General features: G+C 46.6%; 1 protein-coding gene across 1 annotated transcript in view; it reads right to left on the reverse strand.

Moving 5' to 3' along the window:
- CRYL1 (crystallin lambda 1) overlaps positions 1–23,040 on the reverse strand; it is a 127,476-nt gene that overhangs the window by 91,520 nt on the left and 12,916 nt on the right. The window contains exons 2-3 of the mRNA XM_039224268.1: positions 17,331–17,438; positions 174–300 (exon numbers count right to left, since the gene is read on the reverse strand). Of these exons, the coding sequence (XP_039080199.1) occupies positions 174–300; positions 17,331–17,438 (235 nt within the window). The remainder of the gene's footprint in view (positions 1–173; positions 301–17,330; positions 17,439–23,040) is intronic.

The following is a 23,040-nucleotide window of genomic DNA, read 5'->3' on the forward strand; positions in this document are numbered from 1 at the left end:
TAGTTCTGCTCAAATTCCAACACCTGTGAACAGGCCTGGGAGGAGCGCCTACGGAGGACGTGTTCTGACACAAAGTAACACAACACAGAACCCTGACGTCCGCGGTCAAGGTCAAGGTGCGCACACCGTGCAACTGCCCTTCACCCCCCTGTTCTTCCCAGGCCCGGACTCACCTGAATGTGCAGGGCGCCCCCTACTGCTTCTCGGATGTCCAAGCAACCGCTGACCAGCGACCCCTGCTCCTCGGCGCTCAGACGGCCTTTCAGGCACCCGGACCGCTCCAGGAACGCCATCTCCTTCCTAGAAAGAAGAGCCATCCTCTGAGTATTCGAGGCAAATTTAAGAACAACAGGAGGGGCGCCTGCGTGGCTCCGCCGGTTAAGCGTCCGACTCCTGATCTGGGCTCAGGTCACCATCTCACAGTTCACGTGGTTCTCTCTCTCCCTCTCTCTCTCTGCCCCCCTTCTCGTTCTCTCTCTCTATGCCCCCCCTTCTCGTACTGTCTCTCTGTCTCTCTCAAAAAAATTTGACGCCAAATTTTTTTTTAATTAAAACAAAGGTAAACATCACTAATCAGTAGGGAAACGCAAATCACAACCACAGTGATAAACCACTTCACACCCATTAGGGCAAATAAATACGTAAACCAAGAGCTAGTGAGGGTGTGGGGAAACCGAAACCCTGGGGGAACGTAAAAGGCCGGCCGCTGTGGCAGCTGGATCATTTCTCGGGTAAAAACGGAACTACCCAACGACCCCCCAGCTCCGGTCCCGGCTACACCCCCCAAACTGAAAGCAGGTCCATCCATGTTCACAGCAGCGTTGTTTCCAATAACAAACCATGGGCACAACCGGAGTCCGCACGCGGTGAAGGTGAAGGTGAAGGTGGTGAAGGTGAAGGTGGTGGTGAAGGTGGTGAAGGTGAAGGTGGTGAAGGTGGTGGTGAAGGTGGTGAAGGTGAAGGTGAAAGTGGTGAAGGTGGTGAAGGTGAAGGGCTGACCTAAGGCGGCGTGTGCATCCGCTGGGAGGCAGCCTTAACAAGGAAGGAAACCCCGTCGCGCACCAGCTGGAAGGGCCTTGAGGCGCCAGGCCAAGTGAAATAAGCCCGGCACAAAATGACAAAAGCTGTGCGATTCCACCTATGTGAGGCCCAGGACCGCGACCCCCCGAGGCGGGGCTACAATGCCGGTTGCCGGGCGGATCGGGGTAACTGGGTTCGGGGACGCAGCTTCCGTTCTGCAAGACGACCTTGTGGAGCCGGACGGCTGTACAATGAGGAGGCACTTAGTACCACTGACTGGACACTGAGAAATTGTTAAGACAGTATTTTACCACAATTTTTTTTTTTTTTTTTTAAGAGATGAGACGAGGCCAATAGGAGGGAAGATTGGAAAGTAGTAGCTCTTCACCCATTTCTCTCAATCCCAGAGGAACAGGGCTGAGAGAAGGTGCCTCGTAATCAGGACCAGGTCACAGAGACCGGTGCTCACAGGGAGGTGCTCACAGCACAGCATTAGACCCCGCCCAGGGCTCACCCGAAGTGGGGCTCACCTCACCTGACGCACGGCCTGAGCTCACCCAGGGGAGGCTCTAACTCACCTTCGTGACCTGCACCGAAGTCAGATGCTTAACAGACTGAGCCGTCCAGGCGCCCCTCATTGTCTCAAAATTTTTAATGACTATCGAGCAAAGGGCCCCACATTTTCACGTGGCCTCATAAATTATGTAGTCAGTCCTAATCTGTGATATATTAAACAAGACAGAGAACACACACACACACACACACGCACAGTTGCCTAAGGAACAGCATTTATGCTTTCCAAAAAATTCTCTGGATTTTTTGCAGTGAGTCAAATAATCTTTACATCACTTCACGTCATGGTTTTTATCTTCAAGCTGCTGACGTCTTCAGCCAAGACCACCAGGCACCCAGGGACAGTGGGGCGGGACGGGTGGGTGTCCCACTGCAGCAGGGGAGAGCCCACACCAGGGGGAGCTGCGGCACTAGTAAGCCCCGTCAGCACCTGGAGCGGATCTGAGCTCTGCCTGGGTGGTTTGGAAGAAGATCTGAGGGTCTGAGTTCACTGGATTGGACCCGTAGAAAGCGAAGGCAATCTGAGGATTGAGTGTCTCGATAAACACGAGTATCTGGAGGGCAGACTAGGTGGAAGATAAAGTCGTAACGGACAAAGGAGCAGCCATTCATTTCGGCGGAGAGCGATGCTCAGTATGTGTGGGTTTGCACAGCGCCCTCGTTTTTGTCTGTGCTTCGACAAAGTTAAAACGCGGTCTTGCTGTGTCTCACTCCGTCATGGTCTAAGCATGACCCTGTGTGAGGTGGGTGTTCTGAGCCTGCTTGCGTCCGACGGGAGGAGGCCACCGCACCCCCGCGAGCACCCGCCAGCTCCAGATGTCAGGGCTGAGCTTCTCTCGCTTTGACCTTGCTTTTTCTCTTTCTTAAAGCTGTGCATTTTGTATTCTGTTTTAGCTACAAATTGAAGAACAAATTGCTACTGTTACTGGGGGGAAAAGATACACTGAAATGCAAACAGATTTCTTTATTATGATTAACAAAAAGAAGCTTCCTGTCAAAGATAAGGAGTCAACAAATGATCAGGCAGATTCAAAGTCTCTCCTGCTTCTGGGTGAGCAAACGCAAAAATGCCACTGCAAGTCACCATGGCATAGGGCTGATCTAGAAATTTTTAAAGGAGAGGGAGAATCTGAGATTATTGCCATACAGATAATTTGGAAGGTCTGTTCTAGATTAGCTTTAATTTTTTTCACATTATTTTCTTTTAATTTATTTATTTCCAGGAGAGAGAGAGACAGCGTGAGCAGGGGAGGGTCAGCGAGAGAGGGAGATACAGACTCTGAAACAGGCTCCAGGCTCTGAGCTGGCTGTCAGCACAGAGCCCGACGCGGGGCTCGAACCCACGAACCGCGAGANTCCATCTACTTCTTGTATCACTCCCATTCTCCTGAAGTCAGTTTTTCTCTTACTTCATCTTCTATTCGTGCTATTGGTTTTCTGGTGATCTTTGGTGTTCCAAATTTATGAATGGTGTTCCAGAACTATCTAACTAGCCTACCTTTCTCCTGTCAATCTATAAGGTCTGTTTCTCTCCTTTTAGTTTTTTTCTCTTACCTGAATGAGAGTGGCTTTCAGGCTGAATGTGACTGGGCGATCATAAAACAGGTTATGGGTTAAAACACAGGCTCTGTGCTGACTGCCAGCTCAGAGCCTGGAGCCTGTTTCAGAGTCTGTATCTCCCGCTCTCTCTGACCCTCCCCTGCTCACGCTGTCTCTCTCTCTCTCTCTCCTAGAAATGAATAAAAACATTAAAAAAAAATTTTTTTTAACCTACCTTAAAATTGTGCCAGAAAATGGCTACCTTATTTTGGAGGATCCTAAGGACACATGTGGACGTCCCCCTGGGAACAACTCCCTGTTGGGAACTGAGTACCCCTGACCCCCACCCCCGATTAGCAGGCACCCGAAAATGCTTTACACACAAACATTACTTTCTTGCCAGCTCAGCTGTGCAATACAAGCTGTACATTTACGCAATACTTGTATTTTGAAGTGGAAAGTGTTTTTAAGATGCTTACTCCACCACACCGTCAGAAGCTATGCCCTAGACTTTCTTTGAAATTTAATATTCTTAGACATTAGGCACATTTTATTATTCATGAGAGAGGAGAAATACTGACCATATCCATTTAAGCAATAAGTTATTCAGTGTCAATATGATCTCTACTACACACATAATTTATAACAATCACTGATTACATCATGGTTCTTACTCATATGTATAGAAAAGAACTGATGTTTTAGAGTTACCACTGCTAAGGCCTATTCTTCTGTTTCCCAGTTTTACTGGTTTGAAAAAAATAATATTTATATTATTTATATACAAAATATTTGTATTATCTATATACAAAATAGTATTTATGCATTATTATATATTTTATACTTACAGGTACATATATGTAAATATCTAAATCCACCTGAATCCAATAAATTTAGACTTAAAGATAACAATACGCTTCTGAAATGCATGAAAATGCAAAGAATGTGTTTTTTTAATTTAATCTAGCTTATTCACTCTGTTACTTCTGAAATCAAGGCCGAAAACTGGTTACAGACTCACTCAGGGACCCACGTGCTAGCAGCAGGCGGGATGGAAACTGGTCTTCTGACTCCTCCTCCCAAACACACTGAATAGGATCAACTTCCTACTAGACCATAATGACTCTCATTAAAAAAAAAAAAAAAAAAATCCTGTCTGCTGGGAATTACTTACAGGACTAATCGGCATAATGTATTTACCTAAAGTCTGAGAATTCAAGGTACACAATATACTGGGGAAAACAGAAAGAGTCTGCATCCACTCCCTCCCTGGTGACTGCTGCTAACACCCGCGTCCCGGACTGTTGAGCCTGAACTTAGACTCCGGGGCCCGTCTTCCTCTGTGGGAGCCCTGGTGTGCCTGGCAAGCCCACCGTCTCCTTCCAGGATGGCATTACCAGCAGGTGCGCCAGGCTGACTACACGTGGTACGTGGCCATCAATCAGCTCATCCTCGGGGGCAGTTTGAATGAAGAAGTGGGTTGGTCAAACGTAGGTGGGGCCACAGACAGGCACGCAGGGGTAGCGTCACGGCAACGACGGGCTCTAGGAAGGCGGGACCTCGGCCAGGACCTGCCGTGAAACCACGTTCCCCGGAACGGCTGGACGTTACCAGAGCGGTCGTCAGACCGTCAGGAGCCCAGGTGTCCCCCGAACACGCTCTCGTTTCTGCAGCAGTGATGCAGCTGCAGTTTCGGGTACGCTTGCCTCCTCCAGGAGCCCTTCCATAAATATCCGCCGACACACAGGATCTGGATGCCTCCATCCTTATAAACTGAAAGGGCCTGCCATCTGTTTTGTTCAGAACTTCGATAGAACTATTGGCTGAAGGAAATTACAACGTGTCTAGACTGCTTGGCTTTAAACTGTATGATTTATATAAATTAGACCTGCAGCAACAGCTAAGCCTAGAAACCAATAACACTGGAAAACAGTACCTATCCCATAGGTATAACCAGAATAAAATTGTTCGTATCTCTGAAGAGATACCAAGGAAACAAAAAATCGTTCCCTTCAAATGCACTTGCTGTCACAGAGAAACAAGTGAGAAATAAAATACGGTGCCCCTGTTCTTTTTCTACAAAGACGTTCTTTTTGTAACTTATTTTTTAAAGTAAAAAAAAAAAAAAACAAAGAATCATACACATCCCCACATTCCTGAGAATTAGCCACCACCAATCCCAACATATGTGCTTCTTTTCATTTTTTTAAATCAACAAAACACTGAAGTTCTTTTGGCCACCAGCCTGACACAGCTATTTTCTATTGAACTCGGATGGGGTTTTTATGTGCCAAACCCTGAAAACATAATGATCACCCATTTCATCATTTAGAGAATTATGTTTGAGAGGCTAATGTGCTCAAAACCACCTGCTTCAGGCTTCAGGAGGCCAAAGCAAACCTCTGTCCTTTCTTCCCAATGTCCTGAGTCAGATCAGCCTCACAGAGACGGAGAGTGGCTCTTGCTGCCCAGATGAGCTGCTGTTCTGTAGAATTCCCAGGGACTGTCCCTGGGAAAAGGGAGGAAATGGAGGCAGGCGGCAGAATAGCCACACCAATGGCCTCGCGCAGATCAGACTCAGGGCGAAGAATCCCCGTAAGTGACTTGGCCTCAAGGCCCCTTCCGCCCCTGGAAAAGACCGGAGCAGGAGGGAGGGGCCTGGTCACACACTAACCCACTGGGGCTGCAAACTCTACCAGGTAAGACATGTGGATGCTTCTAATTCTGTGTCTCCCTCTCTCTCTGACCCTCCCCTGCTCACAGTGACTCTATCACCCTCTCAAAAATAAATTAAACATTTTAAAATATTAAAAAAAAAAAGACATGTGGAGGAACTTTTAGACATACTCAGACAATCCCTCGTGTTCTCTTCAAGTTCAAGAATTACGCCCACAAATCAAAACCAGCCATTTGGCAATGTTTTATCCCAGTTAGTCTAGTTTCAAAAATTTTCACTGAATATCTTGGAAGAACTTAACCCATAAACACCCAGAAAAGACAGGGCTCTCAGTGGGCTCTCGGCAGCCTCACACAGGCCGGAAGGTTGCAGCCTACGGTATGTAATAGTCAGGAATGCTCTTTGTTCAAATCACTGTAGTAAGTGCCTGCAGCATACCAGTTATACCTCTAGAGGTCAGCCTCGCACTAGAAGTCAAGGCATTCCTGCCCTAACTTCAGTGAAGTTCAATTCTATTTAAAACTGGAGAAAAGGAAATGTTAACAATTATCACTGTAGGGCAAAATACGCGTGGTTTTAATTTTCTCATATTTTTGAAGTTTTATTCAAAACGAGTATTTATTAATTTAAAAAGCTAAAGACAATGGAGAAATGGGAACCCTTGACTACTACCGGTGGGACTGTATGTAACATGTGCAGCTGCTATGGAAAACGTTATGGTGGTTCCTAAAAAAATTAAAAATGGAATTATTATATGACCCAGTAATCCCCCTTCTGGGTATATATTCAGAGGAAATGAAAGCAGGGACTTAAAGAGGTATCTGTACACCCATGTTTGTAGCAGCATTCTTTGCAATAGCCAAAGGGTAGAAGCAAGTCCAATGTCCATTAGTGGATGAAAGAATAAACAAAATGCAGTGTATACATACAATGGAAATGTTTTTCAGCCTTTAAAAGGAAGGAAATCCTTTCACTTGCTACAATATGGATGAATCTTAAGGACATAATGCTAAGTGAAATAAACCAGTCACAAAAACACAGATATTATAGGATTCCGCTTATATGAGATGTCTAAAGTATCCCAGGGGCACCTGGGTAGCTCAGTCGGTTAAGTGACCGACTTTGGCTCGGGTCATGATCTCGCAGTTAGTGAGTTCGAGCCCTGTGTCGGGCTCTGTGATGACAGCTCAGAGCCTGGAGCCTGATTCTGATTCTGTGTCTCCCTCTCTCTCTCTGCCCCGCCCCCACTTGTACACGCACGTGCTCTCTCTCTCTCAAAAATAAACACTAAAATTTTTTGAAAAAAACAAAAACAAAAATAAAGTATCCAAATTCACAGAAGAAAAAGTATGATACTGGCTGGGAGGGGGGAAAATGGGAAATTGTTTAATGGGTAGAGTTTCGATCTCGGGAGAGGAAAAGCTCTGGAGATCTGCTGCACATCAGTGTGAATGTACTTAACACTACTGAACTATACAACTAAAATGGTTTCTAAAAAAGTAAATTCTATGTTACTTTTTTTTTTTTTACCATAATTAAAAATAAAAACAAGATGTTTTCTTTTTAAGGGTGTAATTACTTTGGCATTTAAATTGTGTTTGAACTTGATTCTTCTAGAAGGTAGGATAGAATTCATGCAAGAACTAAACTCCACATAAACTAGAACTCAGAAATAAATTGACTAAGGGGCTAACATGCTTGTAGGTTTTGTAGAATGAGTGAGAGGGTCATTTAGTGTCACTCCAGCTGGTTCGTGTAATGACCTAGGGCTTGGACTTCTCATCACACACACTGGATAACACATACATTCATCTCTGCCCCCTCCAAAAACCTCAATAAAACCAAGCTAAAGGAATGTTAAAAACTATGTGGGGCGCCTGGGTGGCTCAGTAAGTTAAGCGCCTGACTTTCATCAGCTCAGGTCATGATCTCGTGGCTTGTGAGACGGATCCCCACATCAGGCTCTGTCCTGACAGCACAGAGCCTGCCTGGGATTGTGTCTCCCTCTCTCTGCCCCTCCCTGCTCACTCTTTCAATGTCTCTCTCTCTCAAAATAAATAAATAAACTTATATATGCGTGTATGTATGTGCGCGTGTGCGCATACATAGGCCCACAAGGTCAAAGACATCACAAAGGTACAATGCACAAAAGATCTCTTTTTGTGGGAGGTGGAAGAGATCAGGAGAGTGGAACGTAAATGGCTCCATGGGGTAGGGAAAGCTGAGGTTTAATGTGGGGAAAGGAAGGCCAACGAGAAGCAAGTCTCCCAAGAGACAGGCGAAGCTCGGAATCTGCAGACACCAGATAGGACAGATGCAGAGTAAGGAGCAAGGGCCGAAGAGCACTGAAGGTCGCAACAACCTGGGGGCTAATGACCCTCCCCCCCCATCCCGGAACACACCGGACACGTCAGAGGCTCAGACGCCACACTACTGAGAACAGGGAGTTAAAATAAAATATACATACTTTAGAACACCCCGCACACACACACACACGCGCGCGTGCGCACCTCCGGGCACTTTCCTTTGATCAGGAGCAGCAATGCTACATGGAAACTGGCAGATTCTTTTCTGGAGGAACTGAAGAGTCAAAGAAAGGAGACATGCAGATACGGAGACTCAGACATGGTTGTTTCCGGTCCTCTAACCTGGCTCTGCTCGTGGCACGGAGGCCCACGCTGGACCCCGCTAACCACACACGGGCAGATTCAGTGGAAGCTCTACAAAAATCTTGTATTAAGCTATTACAGTATGAAAGTGGGGAAAGAGATGTCTGACAGCACAGCCCATCTTCTGCAGTGGGATATTAGGTGGACCCTTAAAATCATTCCTCATGTTCTTGAAGTGGGAGAAAAAAGGATAGAATACAAAACTTTTTATTAAAGAGTAGCCCCAGACCCTTTCTGCTCGACAGCACAGTGTTTTTAAGTCTTGAATACCTTCCACCAAAGATTAGGTCCAATTTGCCAAGGATCCACCTCTTTCCTACTTTACTGTCCCCAACCCCCTTGCACACCTGAATTTGAAAACCTCTCAGTGAAGTATGTGAGTTAAATGCACTGCAGAAAGAAACTCTCTCCATTTACCCCACAGGACAGCTAGAGCTGACTGCCCCGACTGGCCCTGACCGTCACTGCCCCCACTTCACCCCTCCTCACCGGGGCACCCTGAGGTTCTCTTCCCCCAGGCTGGTGGTGACATTGGGACTCGGGGGTGGGGAGATACTGGGGGGAGCAGAGGACCTGCATAAGCCTCAAGTCTTGTTGATTTCACCAAAGTTTACACACGAGTTTGATCAAGCCTTGGCTCAGCTAATACATGTACTTTCATTTGTTTGTCATTGTTGGAAACCTCACGGAGGGACGACCAGACAAAGCAGAATTTATACCAATCCTGAGTCCGCCCCTAATACCACATAAGCCTTCATGGCCCTACTTTCACCGCTAATGCGTGAGTGCCCACGTGCACAGACGCATGCCAGATCCAGATAGAAGTGTGTGGCCCCAAAACGTTCAACAGTCACTTTTTTTTTTTAATATTTTTATTTACTTCTAAGAGAGAGAGAGAGACAGCGTGAGCAGGGGAGGGTCAGAGAGAGAGAGAGTCACAGACTGAAACAGGCTCCAGGCTCTGAGCTGGCAGTCAGCACAGAGCCCGACGCGGGGCTCGAACCCACGAACCGCGAGATCATGACCTGAGCTGAAGTCGGACACTTAACCGACTGAGCCCCCCAGGCGCCCCCAACAGTCACTCTTATTCCTACCACCCAGAGCCTGCTGAAGTTTCCTTATTTCACACCAATGCATTGAGTGTACAATTAGCATATATGCCTTTCACAAACCAGATAAAGCAACACAGTTTCTGTTTGGGAAGGAAAGTAAATAACTCAAATGAAGCAATCATTTGAACAGTCCCAATGAAGGCCAAGTGGCATCGCGACCTGTGAACACACAGATAAGTCAGGCTGGATGACCGGCGGAACCCGCAGACTGTGGCAACCGCAGGACCTCACATGGCTTCTGAACTGTCCCGTGCAGCTCGGTCCGGTCGACCCACTCCCTGTCCCCTTCTAGGGGGGCTTCAATTAAACCACCAAGACAGGCTCTTGGACATATGTCTCTCCATTTACTTAAGTTTTATTAACTGTCCTTCAATAAAATTTTTAAAAAATTCTCCATGAATGTATTTTACACTTTTTATATTTATACCTAGATTGTTTACATTCTTCTGTAGCAAATTTTTTCTGTTTTCAAACTATGTGTCGCCAACCTGACATATATTTTCCCCAGCCTTGGAGTTTTACCTGCAAAATCTACGTTCAAATTTCACCTGATACTAAAGCATTTACTATCAGTTTGGCTAGGCCTGCTCAACTTCTCCTGAAATGTCACAGCATGTTAATTATTACTCATACACTGCTGATCCGTTTCCCAGGGCGGGGGCGAGGGGATGGTAAATATTTTAGGCTTCGTGGGTCATTTGGTCTGTGTTGCAACTACCTGTAGAGTGAAAACAGACATGATAATACGTAAACAAATGGGCATGCTGTGTCCCAATAAAAGTTCACTCACTACCGTATGTTCCTTGAAGACAGGGAACGGACTGATAGCTCTACACTATAGGAGAATTCCCCTAGTAGAGGCCAGCTACTAGCTGGCCAAAGACAAGAACCAGGACCCCTCAGAACCTAGAAGCAGTGGAGGACAGCAATCTAACCACAGGAGCCCGACCAAGGCTTGGTAAACTGGGAATCTACCCACCTCTTGTCACAATCTGGGACTTGGTGATTCCGGCAGCTCGCTCCCTGTGCTGCTGCGGTCACGTGGCAGGCAGCTGGGGGCCGCTGGCCGAGGACGGCCTCCCTCACCCACCTAGCGGCTGGTGCTGGCGGTGCTGGCTGACCGCAGGGCCACATGTCCTGACGGACAGGAGGAAGGGCGGCAGGAAGGTTTCCCACAGCAAGCGAGGGTGAGACCTCAACGCCCAGGGACTTCCCCGGCCGCTGCTTGCATCACATCTGCTCTCTGTCCCGCTGGCCAGCGACAGTCCGTGGCCAAACCCGGAGTCAGGCAGTGGGAGCAGCAAAGTCACACTACAAGCAGGTGTGCAGACAGGGATGGAAGCAATTCATGGCCATTGTGCGATCTATCACACTCAGCTATTCTAGCCAAAAGGTATGCAGGGAAAGTAAAAGTTCCCTTCAAACCAGAACAGATCGATCCAGAGGAATCCAGATCAAAACTGAATTCAAGATATTTAAGCAAGTGCAGAGGTTGGGGTAGCAAGTTACAAACATCCCCAGGAGCCCAGTTACTGGAAATGCCTGAGTTCAGGCACAAGGAGCTCAGGCACTCAGGACACAGGAGAACAGCGCAGCTACCTGGTTTCAGGGATCACTTCTGGGGGTTTAGTAAATCCTAATCTGTGTAGAAAGCTGATGCATTTTGGGGGGATCTGCACACCAGAACGACCATCTACAGAAGGTAAAGAGGCGGCAATACAGAAATCATAAAGAGAAAGTTTATCAAAATATAGTGATTTCAGACTGGGACTCGCATAAAGCAAGGCAGCTGTTCTCTGCCTGAGAGTGGAGGCGGGACACTGAGATATCAACATGGCTCGGGCCAGGCAGCCCAGGTCCGGTGACAGCTGGAACGGCCTGTCACTACATGGAAATGATGCTGGATCCAAACCCTAAGAAGTCATGTCCTGATCTAGAAGTCCATATAATAACTTTTACCTGATCATTGTTTTTCTCTTAAAATAGATTCAAAGTCTCAAATTCTTTCTTGAGACCTAACACGGGTCGAGCCTCAGGCATACAATGGAAACCAAAACCACGTGGTAAAGGGGCAGCTAACAAGGTTTTCCAAGGTCAAGCCACCCTTCTATTTTAAGAGTTAAATGTGTTAAGTTTTAAGTTTCTCATTTTACCACTCTGTTAGAAAAAGATTACTCTTGGTGACATCTTTTTAATTTTTTTAATTCTCCTTGATCGCTTGGCATGGCATGCATTGTGATCATTTCTCTAACCATCTCATGCTGAACTTAAAAAAAAATCAGCTGCACCCATTTTAAGTTCATTTTTACAATTTCAGAATCAAGATGTACAATTTCTACCAGTTTCTGCTCATTGGAGATTAGTGTTTAATGAGCCTAACATAAATAGAACTTTCATGCAGAAGGAGTAAGATCTCGTCCACATATTCTCTACTATGAGGTTGGAAGGATGTGAATACAGGAAGTGAGGCATATTGCACGGGGTGGGGGGGGGGGCGGGTAGGTGGCAAGGAAAGACTCAAAACCGGCAAGAAGTACTTCCGGAGGGTCTAGAAAAGGCTCCCAGGACTCAGTGAAAACAATTACTGAGCTCGTGCCCCATTCTGGGGACAAGAGGTGTGTACGCGGCTTCCTTCTGTGGCCAACAAGCTCGCACGCGGATCACATACCACTGCAGTAGTGAGGGTGTAACGAGCACAACGCGTCCTCTCCGTCCCCATGAAGCTACAACCTAGGGTGACGAACAGACACCAGGGTCATAAAAGGGGGCCCGGTGGGCACAAATGATTCTGACCCATTAGTCCATTCCACGCAATCAGGAAGAGGTATTATTTATACTTCTTAACGAAAAGGGCCAAGTTGGCTCTCCTTATACCTACGCGGCATGCGTGGTCAGGGACGCTGTGCTCTTGGCTCCTGACACCCAAGGACCACAGCCCAACACCCAGTGCGGTGACGGGAGCTATGAGTCTCTGTGAATCTGCAGTGACAGCTCATTTGCAGAAAGCAGCAGCAATAATTCTTTTCTGACTGAAGAAGAACTGAAACTCACAACTCTTCTTACTGACCAAGGCACATACGAGATTAAGGTTTGGACTCAATGCTCTTTCCGTGGTCTCTGTGCACAGGAACGGGACACCCGAAACTCTTGGGTGAGGAGGGGGAGCGGCTGGCTTGCCTTAGATGACGAGACCAGTCCTCCCTCGGAGGGCAACATGACGTGAGTCAACCTGATTTCCTTGCTCCTATTTGCCGGCAGTAATTCCAGAAGAAAGAGGTAGTCGGTCACAAGATACCCCGAGATCTCCACTTCCTGCCAAAGAAGTAGAGCCCGCCCTGCACGTTTCAGGGAGCTCAGCGTCCGGGCGGATGAGCTACAAAAATAAAGCTGCTGCTCGTGAGGAAAGAACCCTGTGTGCGCTTCTTAAATCTTAGACACGTAAGAATTCAGATTTGCTTTTCTGTCATAAGGCTGCTAATGACAATATTTTGGTCTTTTTGGTTCAAAACTCTTACAGACGGACATTTAAAAGTTCAATCTAATCAGGCGCCAATAATAGTAAGAAATATTAGCTCTTAATTAAGCAAAGCAGTAGGATAACAGGCAAGCCTTTCATCAGGCCTTAAAAACAAATATTTTCCATTTTTTTTAGCTAAAAACAATAAAAACCCCACCCACAGTTTCCACATACGGCCTCTGACGCCTGAAAGGGCTGGAAAAGTGACACACTAATGATGCACCTAAAAAAACAGGCCTGAAGCACAAACTCAGAGAGAGAGAAGAAAAGACTTTTCTGACAGGGATCTTAGAGTTTTCTCGTGGGTCCGACTGAGTGCAGCTGGCTTGACAAGATAAAAGATGAAACGATAGTGTCACCGGGATGCCTGGAGTGCCCCCACCGGTCGACGCTGCCCACCGCCCGTCTGGCCCAGGGGATGAAATGCCGTCCACGTTTGGAAATGGTTGGAAACAAAACAAGAACAGTAATACTTCGTGACGTGTGAAAACCAGACGACCCCCAAAGCTCTGCGGGAACACAGCCGGCCCGCTGCTTCCCAGCCCGTCCGCAGCCGCTGTCAGCCGACCAAGAGCGGCCACTCCAGGGCCCCTGTGACCTGAAAAGCGGGAGACGTCCTGTCTGGCCCTTACGGAGAGGACGCGGCCCTGGTGTGCAGCCCGGGCGAGGCTGGCCTCATGTGTCGCTCGGTGAGGGGCTGTGCTCTCTCCTCTGACAGGCCGCTTACTGCGCTGCCACCTCTTGGTTCCAAAGCCCCAGCCACAAATAGTGCGGGCAGGAAACCAGACAGACGTCCGCGCCTGCTGCAGGGTCGGGATCACCACGCGAGAACACGAGGTCTACGTTGTCACCAACCACCACTTCCAAACGGGAGCTGGCCACATTCCTACTCAGAAAAACCACTTACTATGGGAATAAAAGATAAAGTTAACAGAGCAGGTGTAATTTTACTTATTTAGGAATAGCATGAATTATGTAAATTTCTTTACAACAGTACCCACCCCCCCCCAATTATTTTTTCCTTGTCAGTAAGTCACTTCCCACTGTTCCCGCCATCACCTCCATTAGACCAAATAGTAAGTTCTTTGTGCTGCTGTGCTCCCCATGTTGATGCCCTTTAAAAACACAGACTCGGGGGCACCGGGCTGGCTTGGTCGGTTAAGCGTCTGACTTTGGCTCAGGTCACGGTTTCACGGTTTCTGGGTTTAAGCCCCGCATCAGACTCTGTGCTGACAACTCGGAGCCTGGAGCCTGCTTTGGATTCTGTGTCTCCCTCTCTCTCTGCCCCTCCCCTGCTTGTGCTCTCTCTCTCAAAAATAATAACATTAACATTTTTTTTAAAAAAACAGTCTGACTCAATCTGAGGAAATCCTTTTACTTCTCAGTTGGTTCTTTTAAGATCATTCTCTTGAGAGGTGTATTTTCTTCTGCATTCTAATGGTAAAACAGGGCTTTTGAGCTATTTATACTGAGGCTTAAAATTTATTTAAAGACTTCTGAAGATTTCCACTTCAACACTAAGGTAGGTCAAAATCTTTGAAGGGCCTCTGTTTACAAACCACAGGATCCTGCATAAGAATAATCTTTATGCACGATTAAGTCAGCAAGTAGAGCAAGTAAGGAAAAATTTCAAGATTCCCCCTTTAACCAAAAGAATTAACAATAGAGAAAGAACTCAAAGAAGATATGCTGGAGCACCTGGGTGGCTCAGTCGGTTAAGCACCCAACTCTTGATCTCATCTCAGGCCATGATCTCACAGTTTGTGAGTTCGAGCCCCACGGCAGGCTCTGCACCAACAGTGTGGAGCCTGATTGGGATTCTATCCCTCCCTCTATCTGCCCCTCCCCTGCTCTCTTGCTCTCCTTTAATAAATCACAACTGCATACCAAGTATTCAAAGGTTTGAAAAATGTAACCACAAATGAGCAAACAGTGAAAAACTATTAAAAATGAACAAGCATATTTGGAAAGGAAACAGAACTTTTAAAATGAAACTTTAATTGCTGAAATAAATTCAGTAGATGGATTAAATAACAGATCAGACACAGCTGAAGCCAGAATGAGTGGACTCGAAGAAAAATCTACAGAATGTATCCAAACTGTCTTCCAAAGACACAGGGAGACAGGAAATATAAGAAAGCCTAAAAGATGTGAAGGCTAGAATGAGCTGGTTCAACAGACACAAAAGCAAAATCCCAGGAGGAAAAACAGAGCCAGCAGTCTGCACTCAGGGATGCGCCCACACGCTCTTGTACCTCCGCACGAGGGGACGCAGCAGGGCGCGCATGCCAGGACGTCAGCGGCACTGGTTACAGCAGCCCCCAACTGGAAACAGCCTAGTGTCCATCAGAAGGATATCATACGCGAGTCACAGCAGAGTCACAGTGGATTAAGCATGTATGCACTGCTAACAAGCAATAACAACATGCATGAATCTCAAAGATATTTTTATAAAGCACAAAAACAAACTAAACCACATTATTTAGAGATACATGATAAATGATAAAACTTTTTTAAGGCAGGGTAACAGTAAATACAACAGAAACGGTATTTGTGACTTCTGGTGGGGGAGTTAGGGGACCGGTTTCAAAAGGCATAGAGGGTGCTGACGTTCTAGATCTCAAGTCGGTAGTTTCATGAGTGCACATCTTACTAAACCATCTATTCCTTTACGTATATTAAATATTATGTTAAAAGTAACATTTGTAGAATCTCTATACAACAAATAGTACAGATGGGGGCTAAAGATGCTGAGACCCACCCCTAACGTGTCACATGAACCCAGAGCCAGGCTCTTTGATCTTCCTGTGTCTTTGAGCAAGTTCCTGACCATTCAGAGACCTAGTTTTCTCATAAAATATTGGCACTAATATCTGCCTCATGGGCTAGGAGAATTTATATGGTAAGATTACCAGACTATAAACTCCATGGCAGATAGGACTTATCCCTCTTCCTCATCTATGTATCCCAAGTGGATAGCACATGCCTGGAACATAGTAGGTATTTATGCTAATTCCTCTTCCTTCTCATATAAGAGTAAAGAACAAAGTGTTAGGAGCATATGTGTTTAGTTTTAGAGTGGTTCCTTCACTTTATTGGGTTTTGTATCTTTTATTTTTTTAAGGTTTTATTTTTTAGTAATCTCTACATCCAATGTGGGGCTTGAGCTCACAACCATGAGGTCAAAAGTCACATGCTCCACAGCCTGAGCCGTCCAGGTGCCCCTGTTTGTTTCCTTTTCAGATTGATGTTTCCTCCTGGCATTGGCTGTACATCACGACATGTAAGAAGCAACTTGACTTCTCTGGATTTTAGGCTCTTCATGCGTTACACAATTGGACTAAAGTGTACAACTTCTTCGTGTCTATAGCCTGACATCACACCATATATGTTAGTGTTTTCAAATAAACTGTAAAGTGAGCATAGTTTTGTCACACAAAATACAGCTTTAAGTTCATGGACATCCCCCCAAGAAGGATAACACCTGTCCAAGCGACACCATGTGTGAGATGGTCAAAACTGCGTTCCGCGATGGTCATCTCAGGCGAAGAGGTCATGACTTAGGGCCCTTTCATCTTCCAGAACATTCCAGAACATTCCATTAGTTTGGAGCTTCCATCTTTGACCTCCGTCATTCTTGGCCTTTTTCCTTTGGTTCCTATTTTATTCTGCAGCCTGTGGTTACTCCCAAACTTCAGCCCCCCTCCGCGCCCCGCCCCCTCCCAGCACTGAGCACACATAAGTTCGCCTACTCTGAGGCCTTCAACTCTTCCAGTTGTCACAGTTCATGGAGTCCGGGCATCAATGGGTCAATAGGTCAAACCAAACCTCAGGCCCTCCTGCCCCTAACATGGAAGGCCCACGCCGCTCCGGCTACCACAGGCCAAGCGCCAGCTCTGTCTGTGCAGAGGGACCACCGGGGGCCCAGTTGTCCAGCCGTGTGACGGAAGCCTCAGACGCCTGTTCGGCGCCTCCACTCCTCGTGCGTCTTCACGGTCCCGGGTCCCTTCCTCACACCTGAGCTCCTTCTGCGGCCTTACGTTCCGCCTCCACCTCTGGAGGCCCGGCCGTTACCAGCGCAGAGCACTGGAACCGCCATGGCGCATGGCGCATGGCGCGGAGGAGTAAAGCACACGTATTCACGGCCTGGAGAACATGATAAGCAAGACCCCCTGAGGGCAGAAGAGCCACCAGTCCCTCCCAGGAGGGGCCGGCTACCTTACCTGATGTTTTCCAAGGCGCTCGTTACCTGTTGCTGTTCAACGTCATAGAGTCTCACCCTGAAGCCTCCGCTGGCAAACAACATAGCCCAGCTTCGCCCAATGAGTCCGCTAACGAGAAAGAGAAGAAGAAAGGCTTCCAGTTAGCTTAGTGGAACAAGTTCTCGTTCCTAACCCAGAATGAAATTTTTAAAATTATACAGCACCCTATTCTAAAATACTAAGAATAGGGGCGCCAGGGTGGCTCAGTGGGTTAAGCGTCCGACTTCGGCTCAGGTCATGATCTCACGGTTTGTGGGTTCGAGCCTCGTGTGGGGCTCTGTGCTGACAGCCAACTTGGAACCTGCTTCAGATTCTGTCTCCCTCTCTCTCTGCCCCTCCCCTACTCATGTTCTGTCCCTGTCTCAAAAATAAATAAACTATAAAAAAAAATTTTTAAATACTAAGAATAGGAGTGCCAGGGTGGCTCAGTGGGTTAAGTGTCTGACTTCAGCTCAAGTCATAATCTTACAGTTCATGGGTTCAAGCCCCACATCGGGCTCTGTGTGTGTTTTGAAATAAACATTAAAAATTTTTAAATAAAAATAAAATACTTAAGAATAGTTACACATTTTTATAGCTGTATTTATTTAAAATGTTATCTCTCTGCATAGGAGCCCCTGAATTCTCAACTTCACTGTCAGCATTAATATGCCTGGCACACTGCCAGATGTCAGGCAGTTAACATTAGTTGACACACTGAAACAGAAAATTACAATAGTGCCGGGCCCCTGTGTGGCTCAGTCGCTTAAGAGTCCGACTTCGGCTCAGGTCATGATCTTGCAGTTTGTGGGTTTGACATCCTCATCGGGCTGTGTGTGGACAGCTCAGAGCCAGGAACCTGTTTCAGATTCTGTGTCTCCCTCTCTCTCTGCCCCTCCCCTGCTCACCCTCTGTCTCTCTCTGTGTCACTCAAAAATAAGTAAACATTAAAAACAAATTACAATAGCGAGGTGGTAGTGTGTCGTGAGGGGAAAGGCCCTGATGTGAACCTCCATTTGACCACTGTTTTAGGCAAGTCACTTAATGTGAAGAACAGAGACATTATTTATTCGAGGAAGATGGGAAAATACTAACTGCTACCACCACCAGCATTTGAGCATATTAGGTGCCAGACGACATCCAACATTTTACATGTCTTTCCTGTGTTCATCTTTACCACAACTCCACAAGGTAGGTGCTATTATTATTTCCATTTTATATATGGGAAAACTGAGGCATGGAGGGGTTAACATTATACAGGCTATAAGTGCTGGGGCTACAAACCCAACAGCCTAACTCTTGAATCTTAACCAGTAGTATTCTGCCCACGCTGTTTCAGGCTTACCAGAAAAGGGAAAGATAAGAAAGACATGGAAAACTCACATGGAGTTGTTCAAAAGGTTAAAAAATAAATGTAAGGAGCATATCTAAAGCCTAAATCTTGGTTTCTAATATCATTCTCCAGTAAAAGGAACCAGGGCTCAAATGTCCATCGATGGACGAATGGATAAAGAAGATGTGATATATACATATATACGTACACGATGGAGTATTAATCAGCAAACAAAAAGAATGAAATCTTGCCATTTGCAACTACGTGGATGGAACTAGAGGGCATCATGCTGAGCGAAATTAGTCAGAGAAAGACAAATACCACATGACTTCGCTCATATGAGGACTTTAAGACACAGAACAGATGAACATAAGGGAAGGGAAGCAAAAAGAATACAAAAACAGGGAGGGGAACAAAACATAACAGACTCCTAAATATGAAAAACAAATAGAGGGTTGCTGGAGGGGTTGTGGGGGAGGGGAATGGGCTCCATGGGTGAGGGGCATTAAGGAATCTACTCCTGAAATCACTGTTGCACTCTATGCTACGTAACTTGGATGTAAATTTTTTTTTTAAACATACTGGTTTATTTTTTTTTAATGTTTTATTTATTTCTAGGAGAGAGAGAGACAGACAGACAGACAGTGTGAGCAGGGGAGGGTCAGAGAGAGAGGAAGACACAGACTCTGAAACAGGCTCCAGGCTCTGAGCTGGCAGTCAGCACAGAGCCCGACGCGGGGCTCGAACCCACGAACAGAGAGATCATGACCTAAGCGAAAGTCAGACGCTTAACCGACTAAGCCACCCAGGCACCCCAACTTGGATGTAAATTTTTAAAAATAAATTAAAAAAAAAAAAAAAGGAACCAGGACCCCTTGGGGAAATGGCTGATTCTAGGACTTAGCCAGGAGACACACAAGATGAGCCTGTGTAACTGGCAGTGCCAGAAAGTATGCAAATGCTAATAAAATATAAACGTATTAAAAAAATGATAAAAGCCTATCTTGATGGAACATGTCAAAGGAAGGCCAGAGCCCAGGGAAGGAGCTCTAGGGGCCAAAGCTGGGACAAGCGGAGCGAAAATGCGAAGTAACACTGGACTAACACAAAAAGTATAAACTAAGGATCCATGAGTCCACACTGATATCAATAAATGTTTGAATAAACAGGAGATGAGCCCAATCTCCCTCACAGAAGAAGTGCCCGATAATTTATGTAGTAACAGAACTCCCCTAAAACTCACCACCCCTGAAGCGTCGGCTGTGCGGTGACTTCCTTCAAAAGAGCACAGTGACGAGAAGGGAAAGTTTAGAGTGACTTTACAGCGGGGAAACTGGCGAATGCGCCACGCCAGACGAGTCAAGATCAACATCAACAATGATAAAGAACCTTACAGGACGCACGCACCCCAGATACAGGACGAGAAGGGCATCGTGGTCCTTCTCCCAAACACCCATCATCGCCTGGCCAAGTGTGAGAAAAGCATCACACAAATCCCAGCGTAGGAAGGGACTCCAAGCCAGCCAACTGGCACCGCTCCTCACTGTCAAAGTGACTGATAACCAAGAAAACCTGGGGAACTCACAGTCGAGAGGAGCCAAAAGAGAAACGACAAGTAAATAAAACTTGGTGTCCTGGGTGGGATCCTGTACATTAAGTAAAAACTAAGGAAATCTGAATAAAGTATGGATATTTTAAACAAGAACGTATCAATGTTAGTTCAATAATAATAATTAAAGTACCGCACTAATATAAAATGTTAACAATTGGGGAAACTGAGGGAGGGAGTTTATAGGAACTTCCTGTCCTATCTTCACAATTTTTCTCTAAATCTAAAAAAATAAAGCCATTTTTTTTTAGCACAAGGAATATTTAGAATAGCAATCCCACCCCTAGGTATGCACACAACAGAAATGAACCAGATATCAAAAAAAACCACTTTGGACATAAATGTTTATATGAGCATTCCTCATAGCGGCTAAATGGGAATGACCCAGAAGTCCAATAACTACTGACTTGGCAAATAAAAAGGGCGTCCGGCACAGCAGAGCCACCGGCCCTAAGAAGGAGCGAAGCACTGACACACGCCATGCAGAACCTCACAAAAATGCTCGCTGACAGACGCCAGTCAGAAAGACCCACGTGATGCTACTTCTAGGAACTGGCAAATCTACAGACACAAAGTAGGCCTGTGGCTGCCCGGGGATGGGGGTGAGGAGCAGGGTGACAGCCGGGGGGGCGGGGTTTCCTCTGGGATGATGACGACAGTCTAAAATTGACTGGAGTGACAGCTGTACGAGCCTGTAAATACGCTCAAAGGGTGAACTGTGTGCCAGATGAACTACATCTCAACAAAACTGCCATTAAAACCTGAGGGCCGCCTGGGTGGCTCCGGCCGCTGCGAGCCCAGCTCCGGCTCAGACCACGGTCTCACGGCTGCCAAGTTGCTGTCAGTGCGGATCCCGCTTCAGATCCTCTGTTCCTCTTGCTCTCAGCCCCTCCCCCACTCACGCTCGCTTGCTCTCTCTCAAAAATAGAAGAAACATTAAAGAAAAATGAATGTAGGGCGCCTGGGTGGCTTAGTCAGTTAAGCGTCCGACTTCATCTCAGGCCATGATCTCACGGTGCGTGGGTTCGAGCCCCGCGTCGGGCTCTGTGCTGACAGCTCAGAGCCTGGAGCCTGTTTCAGAGTCTGCGTCTCCCTCTCTCTCTGCCCCTCCCCTGCTCATACTGTCTCCCTCTCTCTCAGAAATAAATGAAAACATTAAAAAAATTTTTTAATACATAAACATTTAAAAAAAGAACGTATGTGAAAATGTTTTGAAAACCAACTCTTGCCACACAGATGTAAAGCAATAATCCTTAGCAAGTTCTAAATCCGGGTGAGTGGGAGGGTAAAGAGGAAATGCTACCACGTCTGGTGGAATGTAGGTGGTTACCCGGAAGCACAATCAGAGTTCTTCCCTCTTGCCTGCTGCAGGGGTCCTAGCTAGCGGTGAGAGGAAGGAAAACATGCCTCCTCACGACACACCTATGGCTCCGATTATCAAGGGATTTCTCCAGAGGAGGTGACCTGCAGGAAGGTCGTTCATAATAGGCAACACAACCCACTTACACCTGTCTTCAATTCCAAATCCCAGGGCGCTTTCACTACATTCCAAGCTGACGGATCCAAAAGGGGCTACCAGTCCCCACCCCCACCCTGGGGACCTGGGGGCCATCAGATCCAGTCTGGTAAGGCTCCACAGGGACGGGGCCAGCAAGAAATTGCCCAGCCTGCTGAGTAGTCCCACACCAGATGGCAAGAACAGCTTTCTGTGTTCAGCAGCTTACATTTTTGTTTAAATGACTGCATTTGTTTAATTGACTGCATTATTCAGATTTAAAAGAAAGGAAATTCTGAACACATGTTACAGCATGAATCAACCTTGAGGACGTTATGCAAAATGAAGTTAAGTCCGTACTTGTATGAGGTACTTAAGAGGAGTCAAGTCCAGAGAGGCAGAGAAAAGAATGGTGGGTGCCAGGGGCTGGGGCAAGGGGGGGTCAGGCACTTGTTACTTAAGGACACAGGTTCAGCTTTGCAAGAGGAAAAAGCTCCAGAGATTGGGGTGCGACGTAAAAGTGCTTAACACCACTGGACCACACTCTTTCGATGAACAAGACGGCAAATTTCCTGTGCATCTCACCACAGTTTTTAAAATTGTTTAAATAAACACTAACTCGTCCTGCAAGAGGCGGCTTCTGGGTGTGGCCAAAGCTTCCTCACCTGCACAGAGGCACCTTCTCACTGGTCTAGAAGGAAATACACGGATGACATCGTGACCTCAGCTCCCGTGGTCTCTCTCCAAGCTTCACCTTTGTTCTTCTGGGGACTCATCTCCAAAGGTCACCCTGCCCCTCCCACGGTCCATTTTCTTGACAGTCTTGCCTCTGGACCAACGCTGGACTCACCCCCGCCGGCACCCATTCCGTCCGTGTATGTGTGCAAACGTGTGGAAGACTCTGGAGGGGAAGTGAATGACAACTGCTTCTACGTTCGTTTCTAGGTCTGGTGAGGTAACATGCATGTGTCGTTTGCTTTTTGTGAACTATAAGATCACGGATTGTGGACATCTAAGCACATGAATAAAAACAGTGAATTTCATACATGAAGTGAAAAGAAAGCAATGCTCATCAGCAGTGTGAATTTATTTTTGTTTGCTTGTTCAACAGCCTAAGCTCTATGCACCAGAAACTACCTGTGTTCCCGGAACATCATAGGGGCTTAATGCATGTTAGTTGTAGAGGAGGAGGAGGAGGAGGGGGAGGATGAGGAGGGGGAGAGAGAGGAGAAGGAGGGAGAGGAGGGGGAGGAGG

The sequence above is a fragment of the Hyaena hyaena genome, unplaced genomic scaffold, assembly GCF_003009895.1.
Source record: "Hyaena hyaena isolate Hyena2069 unplaced genomic scaffold, ASM300989v1 scaffold_1582, whole genome shotgun sequence".
NCBI classification, from domain to species: Eukaryota; Metazoa; Chordata; class Mammalia; order Carnivora; family Hyaenidae; genus Hyaena; species Hyaena hyaena.